The 20,607-nt window shown below is 40.5% G+C and overlaps 1 protein-coding gene across 3 annotated transcripts; it reads right to left on the bottom strand.

Moving 5' to 3' along the window:
- On the bottom strand, positions 1-19,644 carry LOC132205193 (transducin-like enhancer protein 4). 3 transcript variants are annotated; one of them, XM_059634131.1, is made up of 18 exons: positions 19,122-19,641; positions 13,839-13,936; positions 13,299-13,362; positions 13,186-13,230; positions 8,972-9,034; positions 8,830-8,904; positions 7,907-7,936; positions 7,543-7,747; positions 4,603-4,631; positions 3,587-3,685; positions 3,383-3,528; positions 2,402-2,571; positions 2,226-2,341; positions 1,547-1,870; positions 968-1,147; positions 774-912; positions 362-666; positions 1-236 (listed from the first exon to the last, which is right to left on the bottom strand). In XM_059634131.1, exons 1-18 carry the CDS (start codon positions 19,179-19,181, stop codon positions 129-131), a joined length of 2,256 nt encoding a protein of 751 aa, XP_059490114.1. In that variant the 5' UTR covers positions 19,182-19,641; the 3' UTR covers positions 1-128. The 3 variants fall into 3 exon arrangements, with proteins under 3 accessions (XP_059490114.1, XP_059490112.1, XP_059490113.1); XM_059634129.1 differs by having other exon boundaries at positions 2,226-2,571; positions 19,122-19,644; XM_059634130.1 differs by lacking the exon at positions 7,907-7,936 and having other exon boundaries at positions 2,226-2,571; positions 19,122-19,643.
- Between the last annotated feature and the right edge of the window lie 963 nt (positions 19,645-20,607).

Raw genomic sequence — 20,607 nt, 5'->3', positions numbered from 1 at the left:
TCAGGTAAGAATGTTGTGTACGTGTTTTTATTAATATTACACATTTTGACATTGTAACATGGGCTGGGCTAGATAGTTCGAAGGCGGTAATTTTGAGGTATTAATTAGAATACTGAGATCATTGCAGGTCAGTACATGACCTCGTACACCGTCGCCTTTTTGTCTCCTGAGCCTGTCACTATGTATTTGTCATCTGCTGATATATCACAACTCAGCACCGACGACGATTCCTTTGACTGCAACAAAAATGAGTTTATTAGTTTATTAAAACATAAAAATCAGATTAATTTTAATATACAAATGTATATCCTTAAAATTTGGATCCATTTGAACTTTAAATGTGCAATGAGCAAAAGCTTACTTGGAAAATAGAGGCTCCATAGGGTGTCCTCCAAGCGTTAAGCAGGTTGTCCTTGCCGGTGCTGACGAACCATTTGCCGCAAGCAGCAAACTTCAGGGATAACACACAGCTTTCGTGTAGATGCAGTTGGTACTTGTCAGGCTTGTTACAGTGCAGCACCTCGACGTTGGAGTTCTCCATGCCGACGGCGAGCCACTCGCCAGTGGGACAGTAGCCGAGTGAGAAGATCTGCGAAGTGAAGTCGTGCTGTTGCAGCTGTCGACCTTCTCGAAGGTCCCACGACCGCACCGTGTTGTCTAGACCACCTGTAATTGACAAATAAATTGTTTTATAAAAATATTCCTCTAAAAAAATTATAATATGAATTAGTACCATTTTAGAAATATAAATTAATGAAAAATTTAAAAATTACCTGTCCAGAGTTTTGTTCCGTCTGCGGAAATGTCAATACAACTGGCACCATCTGTGTGTCCCTGGAACTGTCTGACCAGGGTTTGGTTCTGCAAGTCCCAGACGGCAATATTTCCGTCACTGCAGCAGCTGAAGCACACCTGAGACAATTTTGAAATTTATAAGCTGCAAAATTAACTTTTTTAAAGTTGTTACCTTTGAGTCGGGGCTGATAGCCAAGGCGTAGCACGCAGGAGCACTGGAAGTAAGTTCGGCCTTAATTCTAGGAGTAGGAGAGGCCAAGTCCCATATGGAAAGGTTGCTGGCCTCGCCACCTACGATCAGGGTCCTTCCGTCAGGGAGGAGCTTCACAGATCGAATGTAGTTGTCCCTTTGCTGAAATTGATATATGGAGTTGTTAATTACATTAATCACAATGCAATTTGATAAAAATTTGTTTATTAACGTTAAAGTCTATTTCTATTTAAAACACTGAAGAATATTTTGGAGAGAGATGAAGCTAATATTTTACTAGAGATCATTATAATCAATTAAGAACTGGATGCAAACATTATAAAAATTAATATAAAATATAATTTATAAATAAAAATGAGAGAAAAATATAATTTTAACACAATATAAAAAGATATGAAATATTTTATCTATTATTTTAAAAAAAATATTTATAAATAAAATTTATTAATTTACTCTTTAATTTCATATAAGTAATAAAACAAATTATACACTTAAATATATTTGTGTTATTAACATGAGCAATTATTTGAATCTACTTACTAAGCAGTCAAGCTGAGAAACTGGGCTTTTGTTGCCAGGTTGGCTGATGTCCCACACCTTGACGCAGCCCTTGCCGCCGGTGTAGACATACTTGGTGGGGTTGCTGATGGTGACGGCGCACACGACCTCACCGTGGGTCAAAGTGTTTATTTGCCGAGCGTGTCTCGGAATCCCAGGCCCCATAAGGGCATCGGGAGGAAAGGGCACCGGCTGCATCTGGCCGTCGGCGCTCACATGGAATGAGTAGGCCGGCTTGCCTCCAGGGATGCCGCCCAGGCCAGGGCCCAGGGGCGCCCGCATCTGGGGATGAGGGTCAAAGCCGACCTGAATCAGGAGGGACGATTAGTAGCTCGGCAGAGGTTTCGAAAGTGTTGACTAACTTTCTCGGTCCAAATTTTTTTAGGCTTTTTGAATGATTGATTGAGTAATTGAAAGACTTGACTTTTTTAAGAAAGGAGAATTGTTTTGGATTGCTTTTATTTTTGAACTAGTTTACATGGAGTATTCATTTAATCTCTTCAACTGCATTGTTCGGTAGAAATCTATGGCCCCGAACTAAAAACAAGGGAATAAGCGTGTATTGAAGAGTTTCAAGGCAGTTTTTGTGATAATTTTTTTTTGTATTTATATATAAATGCAGGAAAAGTATATTTTCTAAGGTAAGAAAATCTCAACTTACGATCGGAGGTCGCTGGTAGTTGTTGAGAGAGGGTGGCAGATTGTTCAAGTGAGCACCATAGGCGCCGGGCTGCAGTTCATGCGGAGCTGCCCCTGCTAGGTATGGAGGATATTGGCCTGTTGGATTCCAAATCCAATTTGAGTCCAAATAGGTCAATTGGTTTTCAAAATCATTACCCAAAGGTGGCGGTTTGACGATGGGCTTGAGGCCACTGCCCCCTGCAGCACTGCTGCCACTGCCACCGCTCGTCGGAGTCACCGATTTGGAAATAGGGGTAGTTGGCTTCTCGCCGTCCAGTTTCTTGGTCGAGGGGGTGCTGGCATTTGAGCTGGTGCCACTTCGAGGACTGCAAATTGAAAGAAAATAATTAGAATTTTTGTTTCAAAATTGGCTTTCATTATAATTATTAGAAGGAATTTTTTTTAAGGAACAATAAAAATTTGAAGCATTATCACAGTTACCATTTAAAAGCTTAAAATAAATTGATAAATAATGTCAATGTGCTGAAATGTGCTGAAAGTGATGGACAATTGATCTAACTCGAATTAGTTTGTAGCAACCAGATTAATATGGAAAAAAGTACTTGTGACATTTAAAATCAGTTTTAAAAATTAACCTAATTTATTTTTCCAAAAATTTGGAACCATTGCAAAGTTTAAATCAGTTTTAAGGTAACTTTAACTTAACTTAAATTGAAATAAATTTTAAAAACACATTTAAACAAAACAAATTTTTGCTTCAATATTTCCCAATATCATTTTATTTAAAATTTATATTTGAAAGAAATTTCAACCCAAATTCAGTGGATTTCAATTTTAATCAAACTTATTGAGTAATATTTTTCGTTAGATGACCACATTTACAATTCAACTTTAGATTCTGGTTAAAACGCATTAAATTTATCTCAGTGCCCTCATCTATACTGTTTTTGTGGTAAAACGAATTGTAAATCACAAATCAGTCATGCAACCAACGTGCTTTTAGATTTGGATCAATTATTCCATTGCTGCGGTAAATTTCGAGGTAATATTTATCCACAATTACAAAGCAATTTGTTCTTTTCATTTGACTCTGCGCTCATTATTGCTCCAAATCGGGAGCGGAATGCAACACAATTACCCGCAGCGCGGAATGTAGCGCAATGTTGAATTAATTACCTGTGCGGTCCAACGTGCTCCTTTTTAGGCGCTAATTTGTCCAGACCATTTTCCCGAGGAGAGGCGGTGCCGTTTGGGGGTGACACGGGGTCTTCACTTGCGTCGTCAACGACCAAGTCCTGGTCGCTTTTTTCCCCATCACTCGCCTGCAGAAAAAGGTGATATTTATAAAATCATAAAATCTCCAATAAATTGAAAACTCACATGGCAGTCTTTCTCCTCTTTTTTAACTTTCTTGTGTTCGACCTCTGGTGGGCTTCTCGGCCGGTACTTTTCCCTCTCGGCCGGGGAAATTGAATTGCGCTGCAACAGCAGAATTACCATAAATTTTATGTCATCCTTTTTCAATGGAATGTTTCAACCGTTCTCGCGTGGTTAGTGTGAAAAAAAATGAAAGCTGTTGGGAAGCGGAGACAAATCACATTTGAGTAGCAGTTTCACGGCGGCGGTATTTGAATAACAAAAGGCGCGCAGTAATGAGAAGAGGCCCCTGCCTGCTCTTGGCGGAGGGTCCTTGTTAGTGCCATTCTATATCACGGGGAGGGTTTGCTCCTTACACGCATTGAGTGCAAAGGGGGATCAAACGGAATGGGATATACTAGTGTGTATATGGGGAAGAGCTGGCGGCTGCTGACTATTCACCTATAATAAAAACGCCGCTCGGCGCACAACAGATTAAAATTTTATTAGCCTTTCACAACAACTGCGCCGCTGGGGGAGAAAATGAGGGATCGCGAATGGCACAGGAGCGGCGTCAGCCTTTTCCGAGCATCCCCCTCTTGGCATTTATTTGGCCGAGTGTGTAAATTGAATGCAGCCGCAGCCGTAAAAAAATGACTCAATCAAAAATCAGCGCCGGCTTATGGGAACGATTTTTATTTCTTTCTTCTCCCCGGTTGGTTGTTATTATTATTATCATCATCTTTTTTGTTCATTCGGAAATCCGCGTGGCGAATTGAAGCCGCGGTCGTTACAAGTACTGCCTCCATTAGACTGCTTTGTGTGTAATTAGCGCGCAGCAGCACTACTTGTTGATTACGGCCGCTCGCGTCGGCACAGAGTTAGCAAATTAAAGTCGTCTGCGGCGGATTAAGGGCCGGCAGCCGCGCGCACGGCTAATCCCCAGCATGCCCAACAACAAACAATCAATTTCGCGCTCTCCGGGTGTGTGTGTTTGTGCGGTGAATGCAAGTCAGTGTAAAGAATAAGAGAATACTCACATGTCGTTCCTCGGCGCCTGGAAGACCGGCTGTGGTTGGCGAAATTTTCAATTTGGCGGAAATGGTGAACAAGACCAACGGATGAGCCAAAGGAGGTGCGGGAAAAGAGAAACAAAGAATATTACATTAGTTATTTTATTTAAAAGGTTTCAATATTTAGCACAGTTTTTATTTTCATAGATTTGTTAAAGACGATTATAAATTAAGATCCGTAACAAGTCCATTATAAATTGTGAGCCTTAATTTCAATTGCTTATTAATTCAATATTAATAATTAATAATAATTGAACATTATTATCATACGCAAAAGGCGTGCGAAAAGAATTGATTTCAGGAATTGACATATAAATGATATTATTGCTCTTGGAAAATATATTTTTTATTTTATAAAAGTAAGTTGTGCTGAAATCTCTGCTTTTGTGTTTATAATTTGTAAACGAAAGACAATTATTTGCTTTAAATTGACAATAGTATAATATATTAAAAATAATAATAAAATAAATATAATATATTTAAATTTATATAAATAATATTTTTATAACAAATGTTTTTAATTTTTTAAATTTAATTTATTTTGGCAGATGAGCAGTACCTATGAATAAATGAAACTGGAGTGATATTTGACACGAGTCGCGAATTCACGCTGTTAATCCTCTCTTTCCCTTAATAACACTTATCACTTATGGGCGCAATCACGAGAGCGATCAACTCGAAAAAAATCGCACTATATCTGGCAAGCTCGAAATTAGCGCGTCCTCCCTCGCCGGCAGCCACCCGCCGCCACCCCTTCACCCCTGTGGCTCTCTCTCTCTCGCTCACCCCCGTCGTCGTCGAGCCAACCGACAACTTTTATTTGACAGCGGAATTAAAAGCGTTTCCACCCTCGGAGGGAGGCATAATTTGCGTTCGCTTATTACGGCGGCAGACTCACTCGCCCCCAGAGCGTATCTTTATTTGGTTGATTAAACATGCAGTGGCTTTACATGCCCTTAAGGGTGTTATACACGGCTGTTTTTGCATCCCCCAAATCAGCACTCGCACTTATTGGGGAGGCGGCTGCCGCTCCCCTCGAGCTCTGATATAAATATGGCTGCTGCTGCAGCTGCCTGCCGCCGTCCAATAAAAAATTCCGCCCTTGTTTCAATCCCTGCGAGGCCTCAGCGCACCACCCCAGCCCTCTCACTCACTCACTCTCTCACTTGTATTTTAACAGCTTTTTCTGCTAAAGTAATACAGCATGAATACAGAATGGGTGTGTGTGTGTGTGTATTTTCATCCCCCTCGGCTCGCCCTCCCGTCTGCCTGCCTTGCTTTATATTTCCATTCAAATTATTCAAGTGTTAAGTTTGCTCTCGGTGCTGCTGCGCGAACAAAATTCTTTCCTCCTCGGCGTCCCCTCTCGCACTGCATTTAGAGCCACTCAATAAACTCATTAGCATTTTATAAACAATCGCATTAACTTTCGGCGCGGTTCGGCCATGCGTGCAAATCGCGCCGAGTGGTGCTCACTAATTAATTATCCATCGCGCCCGCGATTTCGCCGATGAATGAACGCGAGCGCCGCGCGCGTGTGTTGATTAAAATATTGTCCGCGCAGCCAAATTGGAAAATCCGTTCCGCACGCGAGAGTAAATAATCGCTGCATCGTTTCCAAATTGCTATATATATTTATTTGCCCAGCGTTAATAAACACTCTGATTGTGTGAGCTAAAAAAAATAATCATAACAGGAGAAAATTTTGTTTTACCATTATTAAAAAATTATATCTTTATTGATGACAGATTTAGTGAAGATTAAAATTTACCAAAGTCAATTTTGTTGGTTGTAATTTGTGATAAAAATTCTTTTCACACTTCAAATATTTTAAAATTTCCGATCCATCAAGAGGTCTAGATAAGAGATAAGAAAATAACACTTGCACCACTTCAGATTTTCTAATTACTAGCAAGAGTTTAGAATATTAAGTTTTTTTCAATCAATTAATAGAAAGTAAAAGTTATCTTTTCAAAATTTTAAAAAAATTAAAACTATTTTGTTTTTGGAGAACAATGAACAAAAAGGTTTATAGCATACATTAAACACTCAGGCAGGAAGCATGTCTATGCGCGGCTCATTTGGAATCGTTTCAAATTATTCCGGTCGGCCTATATTTCCCGATGTAGGTTGCAACAACGCCGGGTTTTATCACAGCTTTTCCGGTTACTCAATGTCCATAAAATTTGTCACCATTTTATTCATTTATTGAATATTCAAAAATATCAATTCGAGCTTTTGGTGGTAAAAGTCAAAAGGTACTTGAAATAAAAAAAAGCGTGGGTGATAAAATTGCACCTCGTGAAAAGAACCGCGCGCGAAATCAGAAGCCGATTGAATCGCGGGGCATTAGCAGCCCTTTATCTACCTCTGCGGTCGGCACTTAGCGCCGCGCGGAACGTGACAAAATTTCAAATTACCGCGTGGCCGACGGGTGGGTGGGGTGTCACGGGGACGGCAGGGCGGGGGCAGATAAAATTCTCGTTTCTTTGAGCACTTGAGAGGACCCTTGGGTGAGTGAGAGCCTCTTTAATTCGGCTAGTGGAGGGCTCTCGAGTGGCGCACTCAGCCAGGGCCCTCTCAGCCGGCGACGGCGGGGGGTGCAACTGCCGCTTCAAGAGCCTCCGATGGCCTCACTTAGCACAACTTTTATACAATTCCGGCCGCCCCCACAATTTAATAAAACTCGCCCCGAGAGCAATTCGAAAAATTAATTAATTCCACATCGGCTCCGCTTTTTATCTCGTTTCCTGCTCTCGAGAGTCTTATCGCTGATGTCAGAAGCGATTGTCTTTCGTGTCCACTCGAAACTCATCAACATTTTTAACGTGTATATATTAATTTCATCCTTAATCCTTATCAATTCTAGAAAGAAAATTAAATATAGAACAAACAAAAAACACTCACCGCTGCTGGCTTTGACATCTTCTCGGTGGAGCTCAGGTTTGGCGCCCAGCATCGACAGCGGATGCGCCCCCGGCGCCCCGGAAAGGCCCGACAGGCCCAGCAGACTGGCGGCGCTCGACGGTGGCCCCGGGAGCCCCGGGTGGGGCATCATCGGAATAGGAGGCGCGTGGGCGGCGTGGGGCAACTGCTGCGCGTGCATTTGTTGCTGAAATCAGAGGATTCGGGGCTCAGACAAACAGCGTCGGGGGTTCATTACTTTTCGGGGGAGGTTCTGGGGGTTTACTTGATTTTCGACTTTGAGAAATGGAGAGAGAAAGTGAGGTGCGGTGAGTGCAAAAGGACTGTGCTCTAACGGAATACTAACCAATAAACGAGGAAGTTCAGAGCGCTGTTGCTGCAAAAAGAATTTGTCAGCTTTAAAAAATCAAAAGAACGGCGAGGAGGGCAACAGCAACGCGGGCATATGTATGTATGTATGTGAAATAATAGAAGAATAAATAGGCACTGTCCCTTAAACACTTTCAATGGGAGTAAAATATGTATAAATTGGCCCTCAAACAATAAAAAAAATTCGCGATCCAATGAAAAAAAAGACATATGGGGAAACTTAAAAAGCTCTTTGATTAATTTCTGTTAACAGATAATTTTTTTTATAAAATTCTATCAAAATCTTACATTTAGGAAGTTAAAAAGACGTTTAGAAGTTAAAAAGGATAACAATTTTCGAATATAATATAGTGAGAGCGTTGAAATTAATTAACAACTTATTCCGAAAGGGCTTTTCGAGACATTTAGTCAGCAGGTTAAAAACAAAGGGGGGGATTTCGGGCGGGGTGCGGAGATAATCTAATTACTCGTGCGCCATGCAAAAATTCGTATCCGGGGCCTGCGTTTCTCCTTGTCTCCGTAAATCAATTAAAAGAGAGGAGCTGGATGGTGTTAATTTGATTGCGAGAACGGGAACGAGGGTCCTAATGCCCCCCAACGCATGATTGGATACACTCTCTTCTTTTTCGCCCCGGCCAGCACTCTCTGCCGCCCTCTTTTTAAATATAGATTTCATTCGAGCGACGCAGAGAGTAATCCACCCCGGCAAACTCTGCTCGTCTCTGCTGCCAGATAAAATCACCCCCGGCTTAAATCGTCAGCTCCCCAGAGAGGTTTTGCATGGTTGACATTGCAATCCGCAGGGAGCGGCGGCTCTGTATGTGTGAGAGAATGCGAGCGAAGACAAGGAGAAAGAAGGGCTGTTAAATGACCAAGGGAAGGCGGTGGCAACGTGCTTACCCCAATGATTGCGTTCAGCTCTGTCATGGTGACTTGTTTTGCCCTGTCGACTGCAGTGGCTACTTGTTGTTGGTGCTGCAACCAGACGGACAAGGACGAAATTGATTAGTTCAGTTCGAAAGGCAGAACGGGCTGGACTTACCTCCTGAGAAAGAAATGGCAAGATCTGTGCGATGAGTGTGTTGAGACGTTTGGCAATTTCAGTCTGTAACAGAAATGTTTTGATTTGATTAAACAATTAATATCAAATTAATTCTTGTAATGCATTTTAAAGCTTTTTGTAGAAAAGTATTAAATCTCGATGCTTATCAAATATTTTTTATATTCCCCTCAAATCGGCACAGGATGTTACTTTAGTATAGAATTGATTTGTTTAACTTCCTACAAAAAATATTTTTGCAGTATTTTTGTATTTATTCACTATCAGTATTAACACTATCTTACAATTAATAAAATTTGAACACAGAATTTATTATGTCAATTTGAAAATAAACTTTATACCAATTTAAGTTTAATTTTATTTTAAAGTGTACTCAATTTCAATTTTAGCTGAATTAATTAAAGATTTCAAATTTCAAACAATCCAAGGAAAAAGAATGTAACTTTAGAAAATTTTAATTCTACTCAATTCCAACTGTTTAAATATTGAAAATTAATTAAAATAGAAGCACATGGACTCGTTAAAACTGAATAATTGTTATGAAATGTCAAACAAACTTATTATAAAAATTTAATTTTAAGATAAAAATATAAGAATATAAATTGTTAATGAAAACAAGAATATAATTTAAAATTATTATATATGAAGTGTTTTAAAAATAAATTTAAAGAATAAAAATATTATCATTTTTAATGTAAATAATAATTCCATTATACTAGTGGCGCTCCAAATTATAAAACGAGTCAGTTAAATAGCAAGATATAATTTTATTTTAAAATAATTGAAAAAAAAAAAACAATTAATATTTTCCCAAAAAAAATTTTTTTTTTTAAATTTTATGTAGTTAAAAACACCAAAACAAACCAAGATAATAATAATTCTAAAGCAGCCCATGTCCTCATTAATTTTCCACGTTTTAACGCCAATAACGATTTTTTTCCCACTCGCTAGCCGCGCCATGTGTCCGTGTTCGCACGTGCTCGAACAAAAACACAGCGTCCCCGATGTTGAGTGCGAGGGCAACATAGGTGTTAATCAATTTTGAAAAGGAGTCGCGGCGCGCGGGAATAAAATAATGCCTCTCTTTGTTGACACATTTTTCCGTCGTGTTGAACTTGGCTAAAAGCACTGCCGGCAGCAGAGTTAAATGAAGCGGCGGCGGTTGTGTCATTGTCTTCCGACGTGAATCAGCTGAGAAACACATAAGCTCGTTAATTACAAAAACAAACAGCCGAACGAAAAGCGACCGCGCTGGCAATTGAGGCGAAAGCACTAAAAAGCCCGCAACTCGCATACACGGCGCGAGAGTCTACTGATAAATATTTGACTTTTAATGTGCGTGTGTGTGTGTGTATTTATTTGTATTTATTCAGTTTCGTTTTTATTATTTCAGTCCTGCCCCAAAGTTATCTTTTTTCCTCTCTCGCATGGTGTATAGTCAAGAGTGTATTTATACACACTGCACACATGAGCGAGAGAGCGGACGGGCGGACGGGCTTGCGAGTAGTGCGGGGGGCAGGGGTATTTTTTCTCTTTTTTATAAATAAAGCACATGATGGTAAGCAAGCAAGCTCCCATAAAATGAAGGTAAATATTTGAGGATAGCTGAAAACTTGAAAAGCAGGCAATATGTCCGCCTGTGATGAGCAAACACTCGCTCCTCTCTCTCTCTCTCGCGCCGTGTTTGCCCAGAACTTTTGTAGCGCGGCGCAGCGGCGGCCTTAAGCAAACAGTCAGTGAGTACAAGGGCCTGGGCGCGCTTGCACAGCAACCTCGATTATCGTGCCCGGGGAGATGCGATTTTTATACCAGTGTTCGCCCTTATCACTCACCCTACCTACCCGTCCGCCCGTCCAAAATTATCATAATTCGGCAGCATGGCTGCGTGTAACTAACCGACAGACGTCATTCCCGCCCAATGCAAAGTAGAGTGGCCCGAGGGGATCCAAATTTATGAAAAATTTGCATCTGGATTACTGCCGAGGGTAAAATGATTGGGTGAATGTTAATTTTAAAGTAGCCCTCTAGGGTGAGAAAAATTGTTTATCTCTGGTTTATTTTTTATTATAATTGTTGGTGGAAACAAAATATGATGGATTAAATTTCTTGAATTGAACAATGTTAAAAAAAATGTAGCCAAGTTACCTATCAATAATATCGTCCGAAACAGAGTCAATCTTTTAATGCTAATTACCGAAAAAGATAAATTTTTTTATATAAAAAAAAATCTGAAAACGGTTAAAAAAATCTTTCTTTACTAGCGATCAAATTTTAAATTAAAAATATTTGTGAGTAATTAAATATAATTTAAAAATAAATTAAAATACGAAAAAAAGAACTGTTTCATTTCGTTTTTTATTTCAATTTTTAGTTAATCATTAAATTTGCAACAGTTCCCTTAAAAAATTAAGGCAATTGATGTCCGTGTTATTAATTATGTTTAAATTATTTTAATGCAATTTTTTCAAATCGACAGTTAATTTAAATTATTGTTGATTTAAACAATTTCCTTCCTCATTGCTAAAATGCTAAACTGAAAATTAGCAAATATTGAAAAAAATGCAAGTCAGCAAATCTAATTTTAGTTTATATTTTCAGCAATCATGCAGTTGTGCACATTTTTAAGTCAAAACAAACAGAGGTATTTACAAACACCATCGAATAAATAAGAAATAAGCACCTTTAATCTTTAGGTAATCCAAGTCTTGATAAGAAACCCGAAGAAAAGGGCTTGTTACTTTCGTTATTTACAGCGGCTTTCGTGACCGACCGCCACGGTAATGGAAAATTGTGTCAACACCATCAACATAGGAAGTAATGAATTTCGATCTCCCCTAATTGAAATCGGCGGTGCCGAGAGCGAGCGAGCGAGTCGTGTGTGCACGTGCACGGGCGTAAATGTGCGTACGGGAGAGAAGGATGGATTTTATCTGCCCGGCGGTGGCGGCGGTTTTCGCCCTCCCTCCGCAATAAAAATAATTTCCCATGATAAATATAGTATATAAATTCGGTGTTATTCCTGCGACACGTGGCCCGGGTGATGCTGCGATTAAGAGCACGCACGTGACCCACCCACCCACATCACACGCTGCGTTTATGAGATCAATACGTATACATGCGATAATGAGCTTGGCTCTGTTGGGGTGGGTTAGGGGTGCGCGCCCTATCCTCTAGCTCTCCAAATAAATGGAGCCGAGCGAGAGAGCGCTGCAAATTAGTATACTGAGCGCCGCCGAGAGCAGCTGCAAGCGAATCGGCTCATTAGTCGCCGATACGATCAAACACGTCACACGCGAATTCGTTAAGCCGATTTTAACTCTTCCGAGTGGGTTTTCAAATTTCAAGTGCTGTTACAGCTAGTTAAGTATATTTACTTCCCAATGGGAGGGATAATAAAAGTTATTATGTTGAATTTAGAACAATTTTTTAATGAAGAACATTGAATTCATAATATTTGAATAATTTGATCAAATGCAAGTAACAAAAGTTGAGTCTATAGCAATCTGATATCAGTCAATTAAAATGTGAATCAAATTAATTGCTAAGATTTTATTTAAAGAATACAATTATATGAATGTACACAAGGTATAAAAAATAATATTCAATTTAAAATACTATAATTCATAAATAATATGTCAATTACTTATGATTATATAAAAATAGTTTTAAATGCTTATAATAAAAAAATTTACGATGTTAATTTTAATTTGTGTATTTTTTAATGAAAATAAATAAGTATTTTAAAAACATATGTAGCTTGCTTGCATATTTTTTATAGCTTACAATTTCAAAAATATTTAAAAATGTTTTGGATAAATTTCTGTACACAATTAACGCACTGCATTTTGATTACTTTTTAACGTGAGAAAGAAAAGAGTTCAATTTTTCTAAACCTTAATTTGTTTTTCTTAACAAATGCCAAATTACATAGAAATTTAAAATTTATAGAGAAGCCCTGAGCCGGTTATTCCACCGGAATATGTCAACAAAGGAGCACTCCGTGCTACGTATATGTAAGCGAGTTAAGTCTGGTGTGCTGCTCTTTACGTTACTTTTTTGCACAAAATAAAAGGAGAGAGACGAGCCGTGTGTGTGTGGATGTGCTTGTGTGTGTGTGTCTCTCTCTTTTGCAATGAAATAACACGGCTCAAACGAGACGAAAAGATCACAACAATAAATTGTGTAAGGAAACCTACCTGCTTGTGCATCTCAACGTTGAGCCCGTAGGACATCTCATAGTACTGAAACAAGCATTACCAGTCGGTTACATCTCAAGTTGTTTCGCGGGAAAGGACATAATATGGCCTACCATAACGTAGTGGCGTTGTATTTCGATTTTCTCGCTGGCCAGCTTCTCACACTCGAGCTTGAGACTGAAAACAGAGATTGGCGTCTTGAGTGGCGAGCGAATGGAGAAAAGGGAGTCAGATTTTGTTGTAGAAAAATCATGCAATTTCTTGAAATCTCTACTATTTCAAAATGTAAAAGAACAAAAAATTTATTTAAAACTTTTTTCTGAATATTCCACCACGTCTTAAAAGTTAAACAAAAAATAAAAGGAAGCACCTATATAGCTAAATTTAAAAAAAAAAATTTGAATTGAATTGAAACTGGATTTGTTCGTAATTCTTTCATCTCCTATTTAATTAAAATTAAAAAATGATGTACTAATTTCAAATTTAACTTAATTTTCTAATATTAAATTAATTTCTACAGATTTTTTAATCCTATAGAGTTCATAATGAACTACTAAAGACTGGCATGAAAGGGAGCAGAAGTGAATGAAACGTCTTTAAATCCTGAAAGGGGAGTAAATCGCAGAGGACTTTGGTGTGTGTGATACACTTACTTGTGGTACTGCGCCTGCAGGAAGTTGAACTCCTCTTTGATTCTGTCGCAAGATTCAGCTACAGTGAACTTGAAAGGCTGTCCCGGCTGGGGCGGGCCCTGCAACCAAAGCAAACGATCGGATCAGTGAGAGAATTATAAGCAACGCGCGGGGTGCGGTGGCTCTTTCTTTTCTTAAATATATGAATTTATTTTGTGTGTTTTCGCGTCGCCTTTGTCTCGGGTGCACAATCAGCGACGCTATTTGTTTTCTAATAACACCCTTCCGTCGCTCAGTCGGTAGGTCGGTCGGCTGCGAACCATTGGGCCGCGCCAAGGAAGCGCCGCCACCGAGGATCCTTCACGCTCGCCTGCCGTGCAAATTGGACGCGCAGCCTGATTTTACACAGCAGACTGGCGGCGGCCGAGTGTTGCTCTTTTGTCAGTGAGCGGCTAAGTAAATCACCGGCCGAATTTAATAACGTCCAGCCCGAGGCTTTCCAGAGTTCTTTTGTTACCAAACTCAAATGTGCAGCAATCGTGAATTCAATTCCGTTTAAATTGGTTAATTACTCACTTCCTTTTATAATTTTGAAGTGCAAACACAATTTTAATTAGATGCTTATTATCATCACTAGAATTTTATGTTATCCCTTCGCTTTGATTCTATGTTTGAATTTAAACGACAATTATTTTCAAAACGTAATGCTGGCAATTTTACTCGCAAATAAAACGAGGGGTGAATATAAATGGGCTAATAAATTTCAATTTGCTGTGTGCGTGCCCGCGACCGATGACGTGTTTTGGTTTTATCGGCGGAAAGCTTGCGCGAATTATGTCAATAGCCGGTTTAATTTTGGTGCGCTATTTGTTTTTCTACTTTGCAGTGCCGGTGCGGTTTAGTTCGAACGCCGGCGAGTTGTTTTTTTGCGTGTTGTGATCTGAACGCTAATAAATATGTACGATACTGGTAAACTTTAATTTATTCTTCAATTAAAACTGCTACTATAATTACAATTCTTTTAAGATTGAGTTCATGGGAATTGCCATTATATGGACCGAAGAACAATAAACAGTATAATTATTAAATTATAAATTACGCTTAACACTAATCGTAAAATAATTGTAATAATATTTTTGCAGATTTTCAACAAAAAATAAATTTATATAAAATTAAATTAAACAATTCATGTGAGCGAATAAATTATATATTTTAAATTAAATTCATTGAAAAGAATGATAGTTAGTAATTTTAACTTTTTTTATTCTTTTGTGAACAAAATTTGTTAACATATGACACGACTTTTCACGCTAAGCGAGCTCCACGTGCGGAAGAACACAGCTCAGTCCCTGATTTTCAGCAGAAAAAAAACGTGCAAATTAACAGTCAACAGTTGGATGGAAGCAGATTCGGGTCGCGCAGAGGAAGCCAAGTGCCATGTAGCCGCAGGCGTCAGTCAACCTCGGTGGTCTTTCGGAAAAATCTGATTCACGGCAGCGCGGTCTGCTCGCCTGCTGCTGCTGCGGAAGCGTCAGTTAATATTTCACAAAACGTGCTGCGTCGCTTTACGTGTGCGGTGTCCGATTTCCCAACCGACGACGACGTTTTATTTTATTTTTTCCTCGCAGCCCCGAGATCAATTAATTAGCCAATAGTCGGCGGTCAATTACGGATCTAATTAATTAGTCGCGGACGCAAATCGCCGTTAAAGAGAGAAAAAGAAAGCGACGAGAGCAGCCGAGGGGAAAATTGGCCTGCAGAATGACCAGTCGGCGGCGCACTTGGGCGTGAGAAGAGAGGAGCCATTCACTCGTCGGGCCGTGACTCAATAATAATACACCGGCAGCCAGTGCAGCCACCACTTTATCTCTCGAAGAGGGAAAAGGCAGCCAACATCCGCGACTCCAATAAAAATTCCTCAATGCGCCTCTCAGCCAGCTTTTCTTTCTTTCTTCCTCTCTCGCGAGATTTGAAACAATCTAGAGACCGAGTGACTGACTGCTTGCTTGCGAGGGGGAAACGGTCCTTGATAATGACGACCGACGGAGCGCAGGGAGTTTCTTTTTGACGCCACGTCGTCGGATTTTTGGCACCGGTCCCGCGCGCTTTCAGCCGCGAGCCAAAAAACATCAGGCTTTTTAAGGATGACCTCCTCTGGCAATTAGCTTTGTGACATAATTTTCTGCTCGCTTTCGTGCGGAAAACTAGCCAGCCTTAAAATTAGCTTCGAGGGTGATGTGCAAAAAAGAAAAAGGGCAGCTGTTGTACTTATATTTTTGTTGCAAATTGAATGTCACAATTCATGGTAAATTAGCAGACTCATCAATTTAGATTGTTCGAGTAGGTTATGATTGAAACCTCATTTGAATGCCCTATTTCAAATTAATTCGCAATGATAATGTATAAAGCAACTGAGTGGCTATTTTATGAATGATATTTTCTCTTAGATTTAAATGTTAATTGTAAAAAATGAAAAAAATTAAAATAAATTTCAAAGAAGGTAGAATTATATTTTAATGTAATATAAAAATAAAATTTTTCATTTTTCCAATATAAATATATAAATCTAAAAGAGCGCACATCAAGCCATTTTAGTGTTGAATTGTATCTTTTTGGTCACATGAGTCAAATTATTACTTTAAAAATGATTAAATTCAAGACAACTTTGTATAATTTAGCTTTTTATTCATGTCATGGCAATATAATTATAATTAAATGAAAAATTTCTATAAAATAAAATATAAAATTGAAATTTTCGAAAAAATGCCAAAATGTAAAGTATAATAAGATTTATTTTAAGATAAAATTTTCAAATATGTTTTATTAAAATTTTAACATTAAAAAAAGTTAGTGCTCTCCTTTGTAGGCATCCTTGTAGAAATTTTAATTAATTGCCGGCTGTTTGGCACTCTTTTAGCGACACACCAGCTCATTACCGCTCATAACACGCCGCTCATCACGCGAGGCAAAAAACCGTGTGCTAAAATGTACAAGTCGTGATGCTGTTGATGATGATGCACGCTCTTTCTCTCGCTCGCTCGCTAACTCGCGAGAGCGGTGGTTAAGGTAGCGAGTTAATTAGCCCGGCTGATATAAAGGCCGATTGGGCGCATTAGAATTTTACACGGCATAATAAACACCCGGCTGGCGGTGCCGAGCGAGCTGATGATGATAGAGGCAGAAAACCACAAAATAAAGGCGGCGGGCGTTCGGGCGGCCGAGAGGAGGGGAACGAAATAAAAACCACGGAGCTATTACAGGTTTCGTAATTTGCGGTTTAATGGAATCAGCCGTCAGGTATGCGCGGTATGGCCAGCAAACCGAATTATTGATTAATTGCTCCCGAGGAATTCAGACTGACTTATTTTCACACTCTCCAAATTCACAGGATGCTTTTCCAGCAACGGAAACTTGCTCGGAACGTAAACAACTGCGGCTCCGAATTCCGGGAAGCTTTCCCGGAGATATGTCGCAAGCGGATTGTTTTCAGGATTCACGTTCCTGCCGCTTTGGGGCTGACAAGTTGCGGCTTTCGGAAGGAATTTCTGCGGTTGTTCTTGGCACCAAAATGAGCGCAAACAGATATCCAACAATTTTGACTGTGGCACTTCACGCTAATCAAAATGTGAAGTACCGAATTCCAAAAGTAAAAGTAGCATTATTGATTTAAATAAATATTCATCTTTTTAAATTTATTTTGGAGCATTTATTTAAATCACTGGGTTTACTTTTAAGGAAAAGCCTCTAGGCGGAGCTGGTTTAATTTGTAAATTTTAAAAGCTGTTAAAAAGTATTTTTACTGAAAGTTAACTGGACCTGCTTGCACTTTCCTGCGTAATTTGAAAATTTTATCCCCGCCGTAAATAAAGTTTCACAACGTGAAATTATTTCGCACCCAGACCGTTTTATAATCCGGTCGCATGTCGAGTATCAATTTCAGGCTTCTTTACGGCGCGAATTCAGTTTTCACCGAGCTAAATTATTCAAATTGCCTCAAAAACTCATAAAAACTTTTCGCGCAGCAGCCTGTAAAAGGCGAGTAAGTAAGAAAAATCGCACGTTGGGAAAGAAAAACAACTTTTCAAATTAATCCCACTCGCTCGGTCGCGCCACATTTATACACACGCCAGCCGTGTAAGGTAAAATTTATTTAATTAATTACCAGGCGGTAATTGTGCTGCAATTTAATAAACACGCCGGCGGCGTTTTGCACGAAGAGAGCGAACGAGCGAGTCGAGAGCAGTTTCGAGTTTGGTTTGTGTTTTTATTTTGAAAGTAGGGTAAAGTCAAAATGGAATGCTGCCGGGCTGCGGCTTTCGCGGTTAACCCTTCAGCCTGGTCATATGGTCAGTCGTGTATCCACCACAAAGCACCACCGCACACACAATGCCAACATAATTTAATAATTATCATTTTTAAGCCTGCGCCGCCGCCGCTGCTGCCGCCACCGCCGCGAGCCGGTAATTGACGGCGGAAAAAAAGTAGATAAATTATTATTTCTCCCGTGGCGGAGGAGGAGGAGAGAAAATAATAACGATGGATGGATGGGATGCGCCGCGATGCGTTGAAAAAGCGCGGGCACGCCAGCCGTCGACGCGGAGAGAGAAAGATGAAGAAGATAAAAAAAGAGAGTCAAAACGAGCGTGGCAATAAATTTTGCAGTTTTCGTAAATGATACTAATTTCACGCCGGCGTGCTCGATTATTTAACATTAATAAAAACACACGCACACACGTGAGATTGCGATAAAGACGTGTACTTTCGAACCAATTAAAAATATTTAAAAATTTGAGATGATTTTTTTTATTTTAAATAATTTTAGTGTGCAATTATAAATTTTCTCAGCTAATTATTTACTTTTCCACAACTCGGTATCGCTTTTTATCACGCTGTCATTATGTCCGAGGCCTCTGCTTCTCTTTTTCTTTTTCACTGAGAAAAAATGGAACGCAGCACGGAAAGTGGCCCTCGTTTATATACGAACGTTATCATCGCGCCACGAAATGATTAAAAAAGGGCAAGCCGGTCGATGCGAAAACTCGCAGCTGCGTCAGATCCACGTATAAATAAATATATCTGAAAAATATAAATGTGTGTTGCACGCTCAAATATTAATAGTGCCGAGATAATTCAAATGAAGTTACTACTCAGCAATATTATCAGAGCCAATTAATCCTGGCCGCTCTCCCTCGGCTGATCAAACACCGAGCCTCGGGGGAGGTGCATGCGTGTTTGAACACCCATTACACCCACCCTAGAGCGCCCCATTGCCGCCCTGAGGACGAGGTGGCCGAAGCAACTTACCGGGTGCCGGGCCGCCGCCGCCGCAGCTGCTGCCGCCGCGTTCATACCAGTTGGGTACATTTTCTGTCAGCAGCACATTGTAGTCCTGGCTGCCTTTCCAGCACCAGATGAGTTTTATCCAAGAAAGGCTGCAATCGGGTAATCCACAAGGGCACACTTCTTATTTCTCCTAGTTTTGAAAATAAAGAGTTAAACTCCAGAGGTCTGGCCGTGCACGTCCGACTGCAATCGCAATCCACTCGCTTCTGGCGGCACAACTCGCGCGCCCCCCACTCCTCCGCGCTCGCCTCCCCTCTGAGGTGCCGGGCCGGTTGCCTATATTGCCGCCTCGGATTTTGCTCAAATCCGGCTTATTTTGGCGCCACGCGGTGGACGGCAGCGGTTTGGCGGTGCCTTGGTCGGTCGGTTGGGCTTTGCGTCCGAGAAGCGGCCGACCCGGTGGCTGCTGCTGATCGGCGCCGTCGGAGCCGGTCGATGTTAAAGAGTTTAGTGTCTGATTGCCAGTATAGCTTGTACTGCAATGGCGTGGTACCGACGCCACCACAAGAGGGGTAAAAAAACTCGAAGACAACTTTTGTTTGATACTCCACGTGGAGTCGTAATGAACTTATCAAGCGGCGTCGGCCAATCGGCGCGCCACGTTCGACCTCATCATCCAACGGCGCGGCGCAAAACGCCGACCACACCTCGGCATAACGAAGCAGTTGCCGAGCAGCTCGGCCCCGGCACCGAGCGCACCAATGACGGCCGCCGACCGACAATCTATGGCGTCTTTTTTGACGGTTGCTTGGCAACGCCGGCAGCCGACGCTCGCCACTCAAACTCCACGTGGAGTTCTTTGAATTTGAAAAAGAGCCAGAGAACATAAGGGGGTGGGTTGGTTGGTTGGTTGTTGGAGTAGATGGAAGAAGGTGCTATGTAGGGATTGACGAGAATGAAAAAAAAATGCAGTAGAGAAAAAAGCAGCAGCAGCAGCAGCAGCCTGAGTATAAAGAGCGAGCGAGCAGAGAGGGATCCAAACCTTAGCATTTTCATCTTCCATGTCAAATATTTTATATTCTGCAGGGGAAAACGAACTGGAAAAGTAGAGTGCTGGCGGAGCAGAGAGCGCCGGCGGTTTTTTATATACATACATTTCTCTCTTATTCCTTTTTTTATTTCTATCGCGCACCGTGATTGCCACAACGCGATATTAAATTATTGTCTATTGGTGTGCATGAGCGAGAGAGATAATTACACATGTTAAGAGAATACACACATATTATTAGAGAAGCAGCCAACGCGAGAGAGAGAGAGCGAGGCGCGCACCGAGTGGTAGGGGGAGATTACAGCGTGTGTTTAACATCTGTTATGGGGGCCTGTAAATGTTTTAATTGTTGAATCATTAAACTATAGGCTCTCTCTCTCGCGCGCTCTCCTGGTCGCCGACGCGCTGTCGTCATTTCTGTTCTGACCACCAGCGAGCGTTTTTATGAATTCCATTCCG

Source organism: Neocloeon triangulifer, unplaced genomic scaffold (assembly GCF_031216515.1).
Source record: "Neocloeon triangulifer isolate White Clay Creek 2 clone unplaced genomic scaffold, ASM3121651v1 ptg000002l, whole genome shotgun sequence".
In the NCBI taxonomy this organism is placed as follows: domain Eukaryota; kingdom Metazoa; phylum Arthropoda; class Insecta; order Ephemeroptera; family Baetidae; genus Neocloeon; species Neocloeon triangulifer.
Note: the sequence above shows the minus strand (reverse complement) of the source record. Positions and strands in the feature narration are given on the sequence as shown.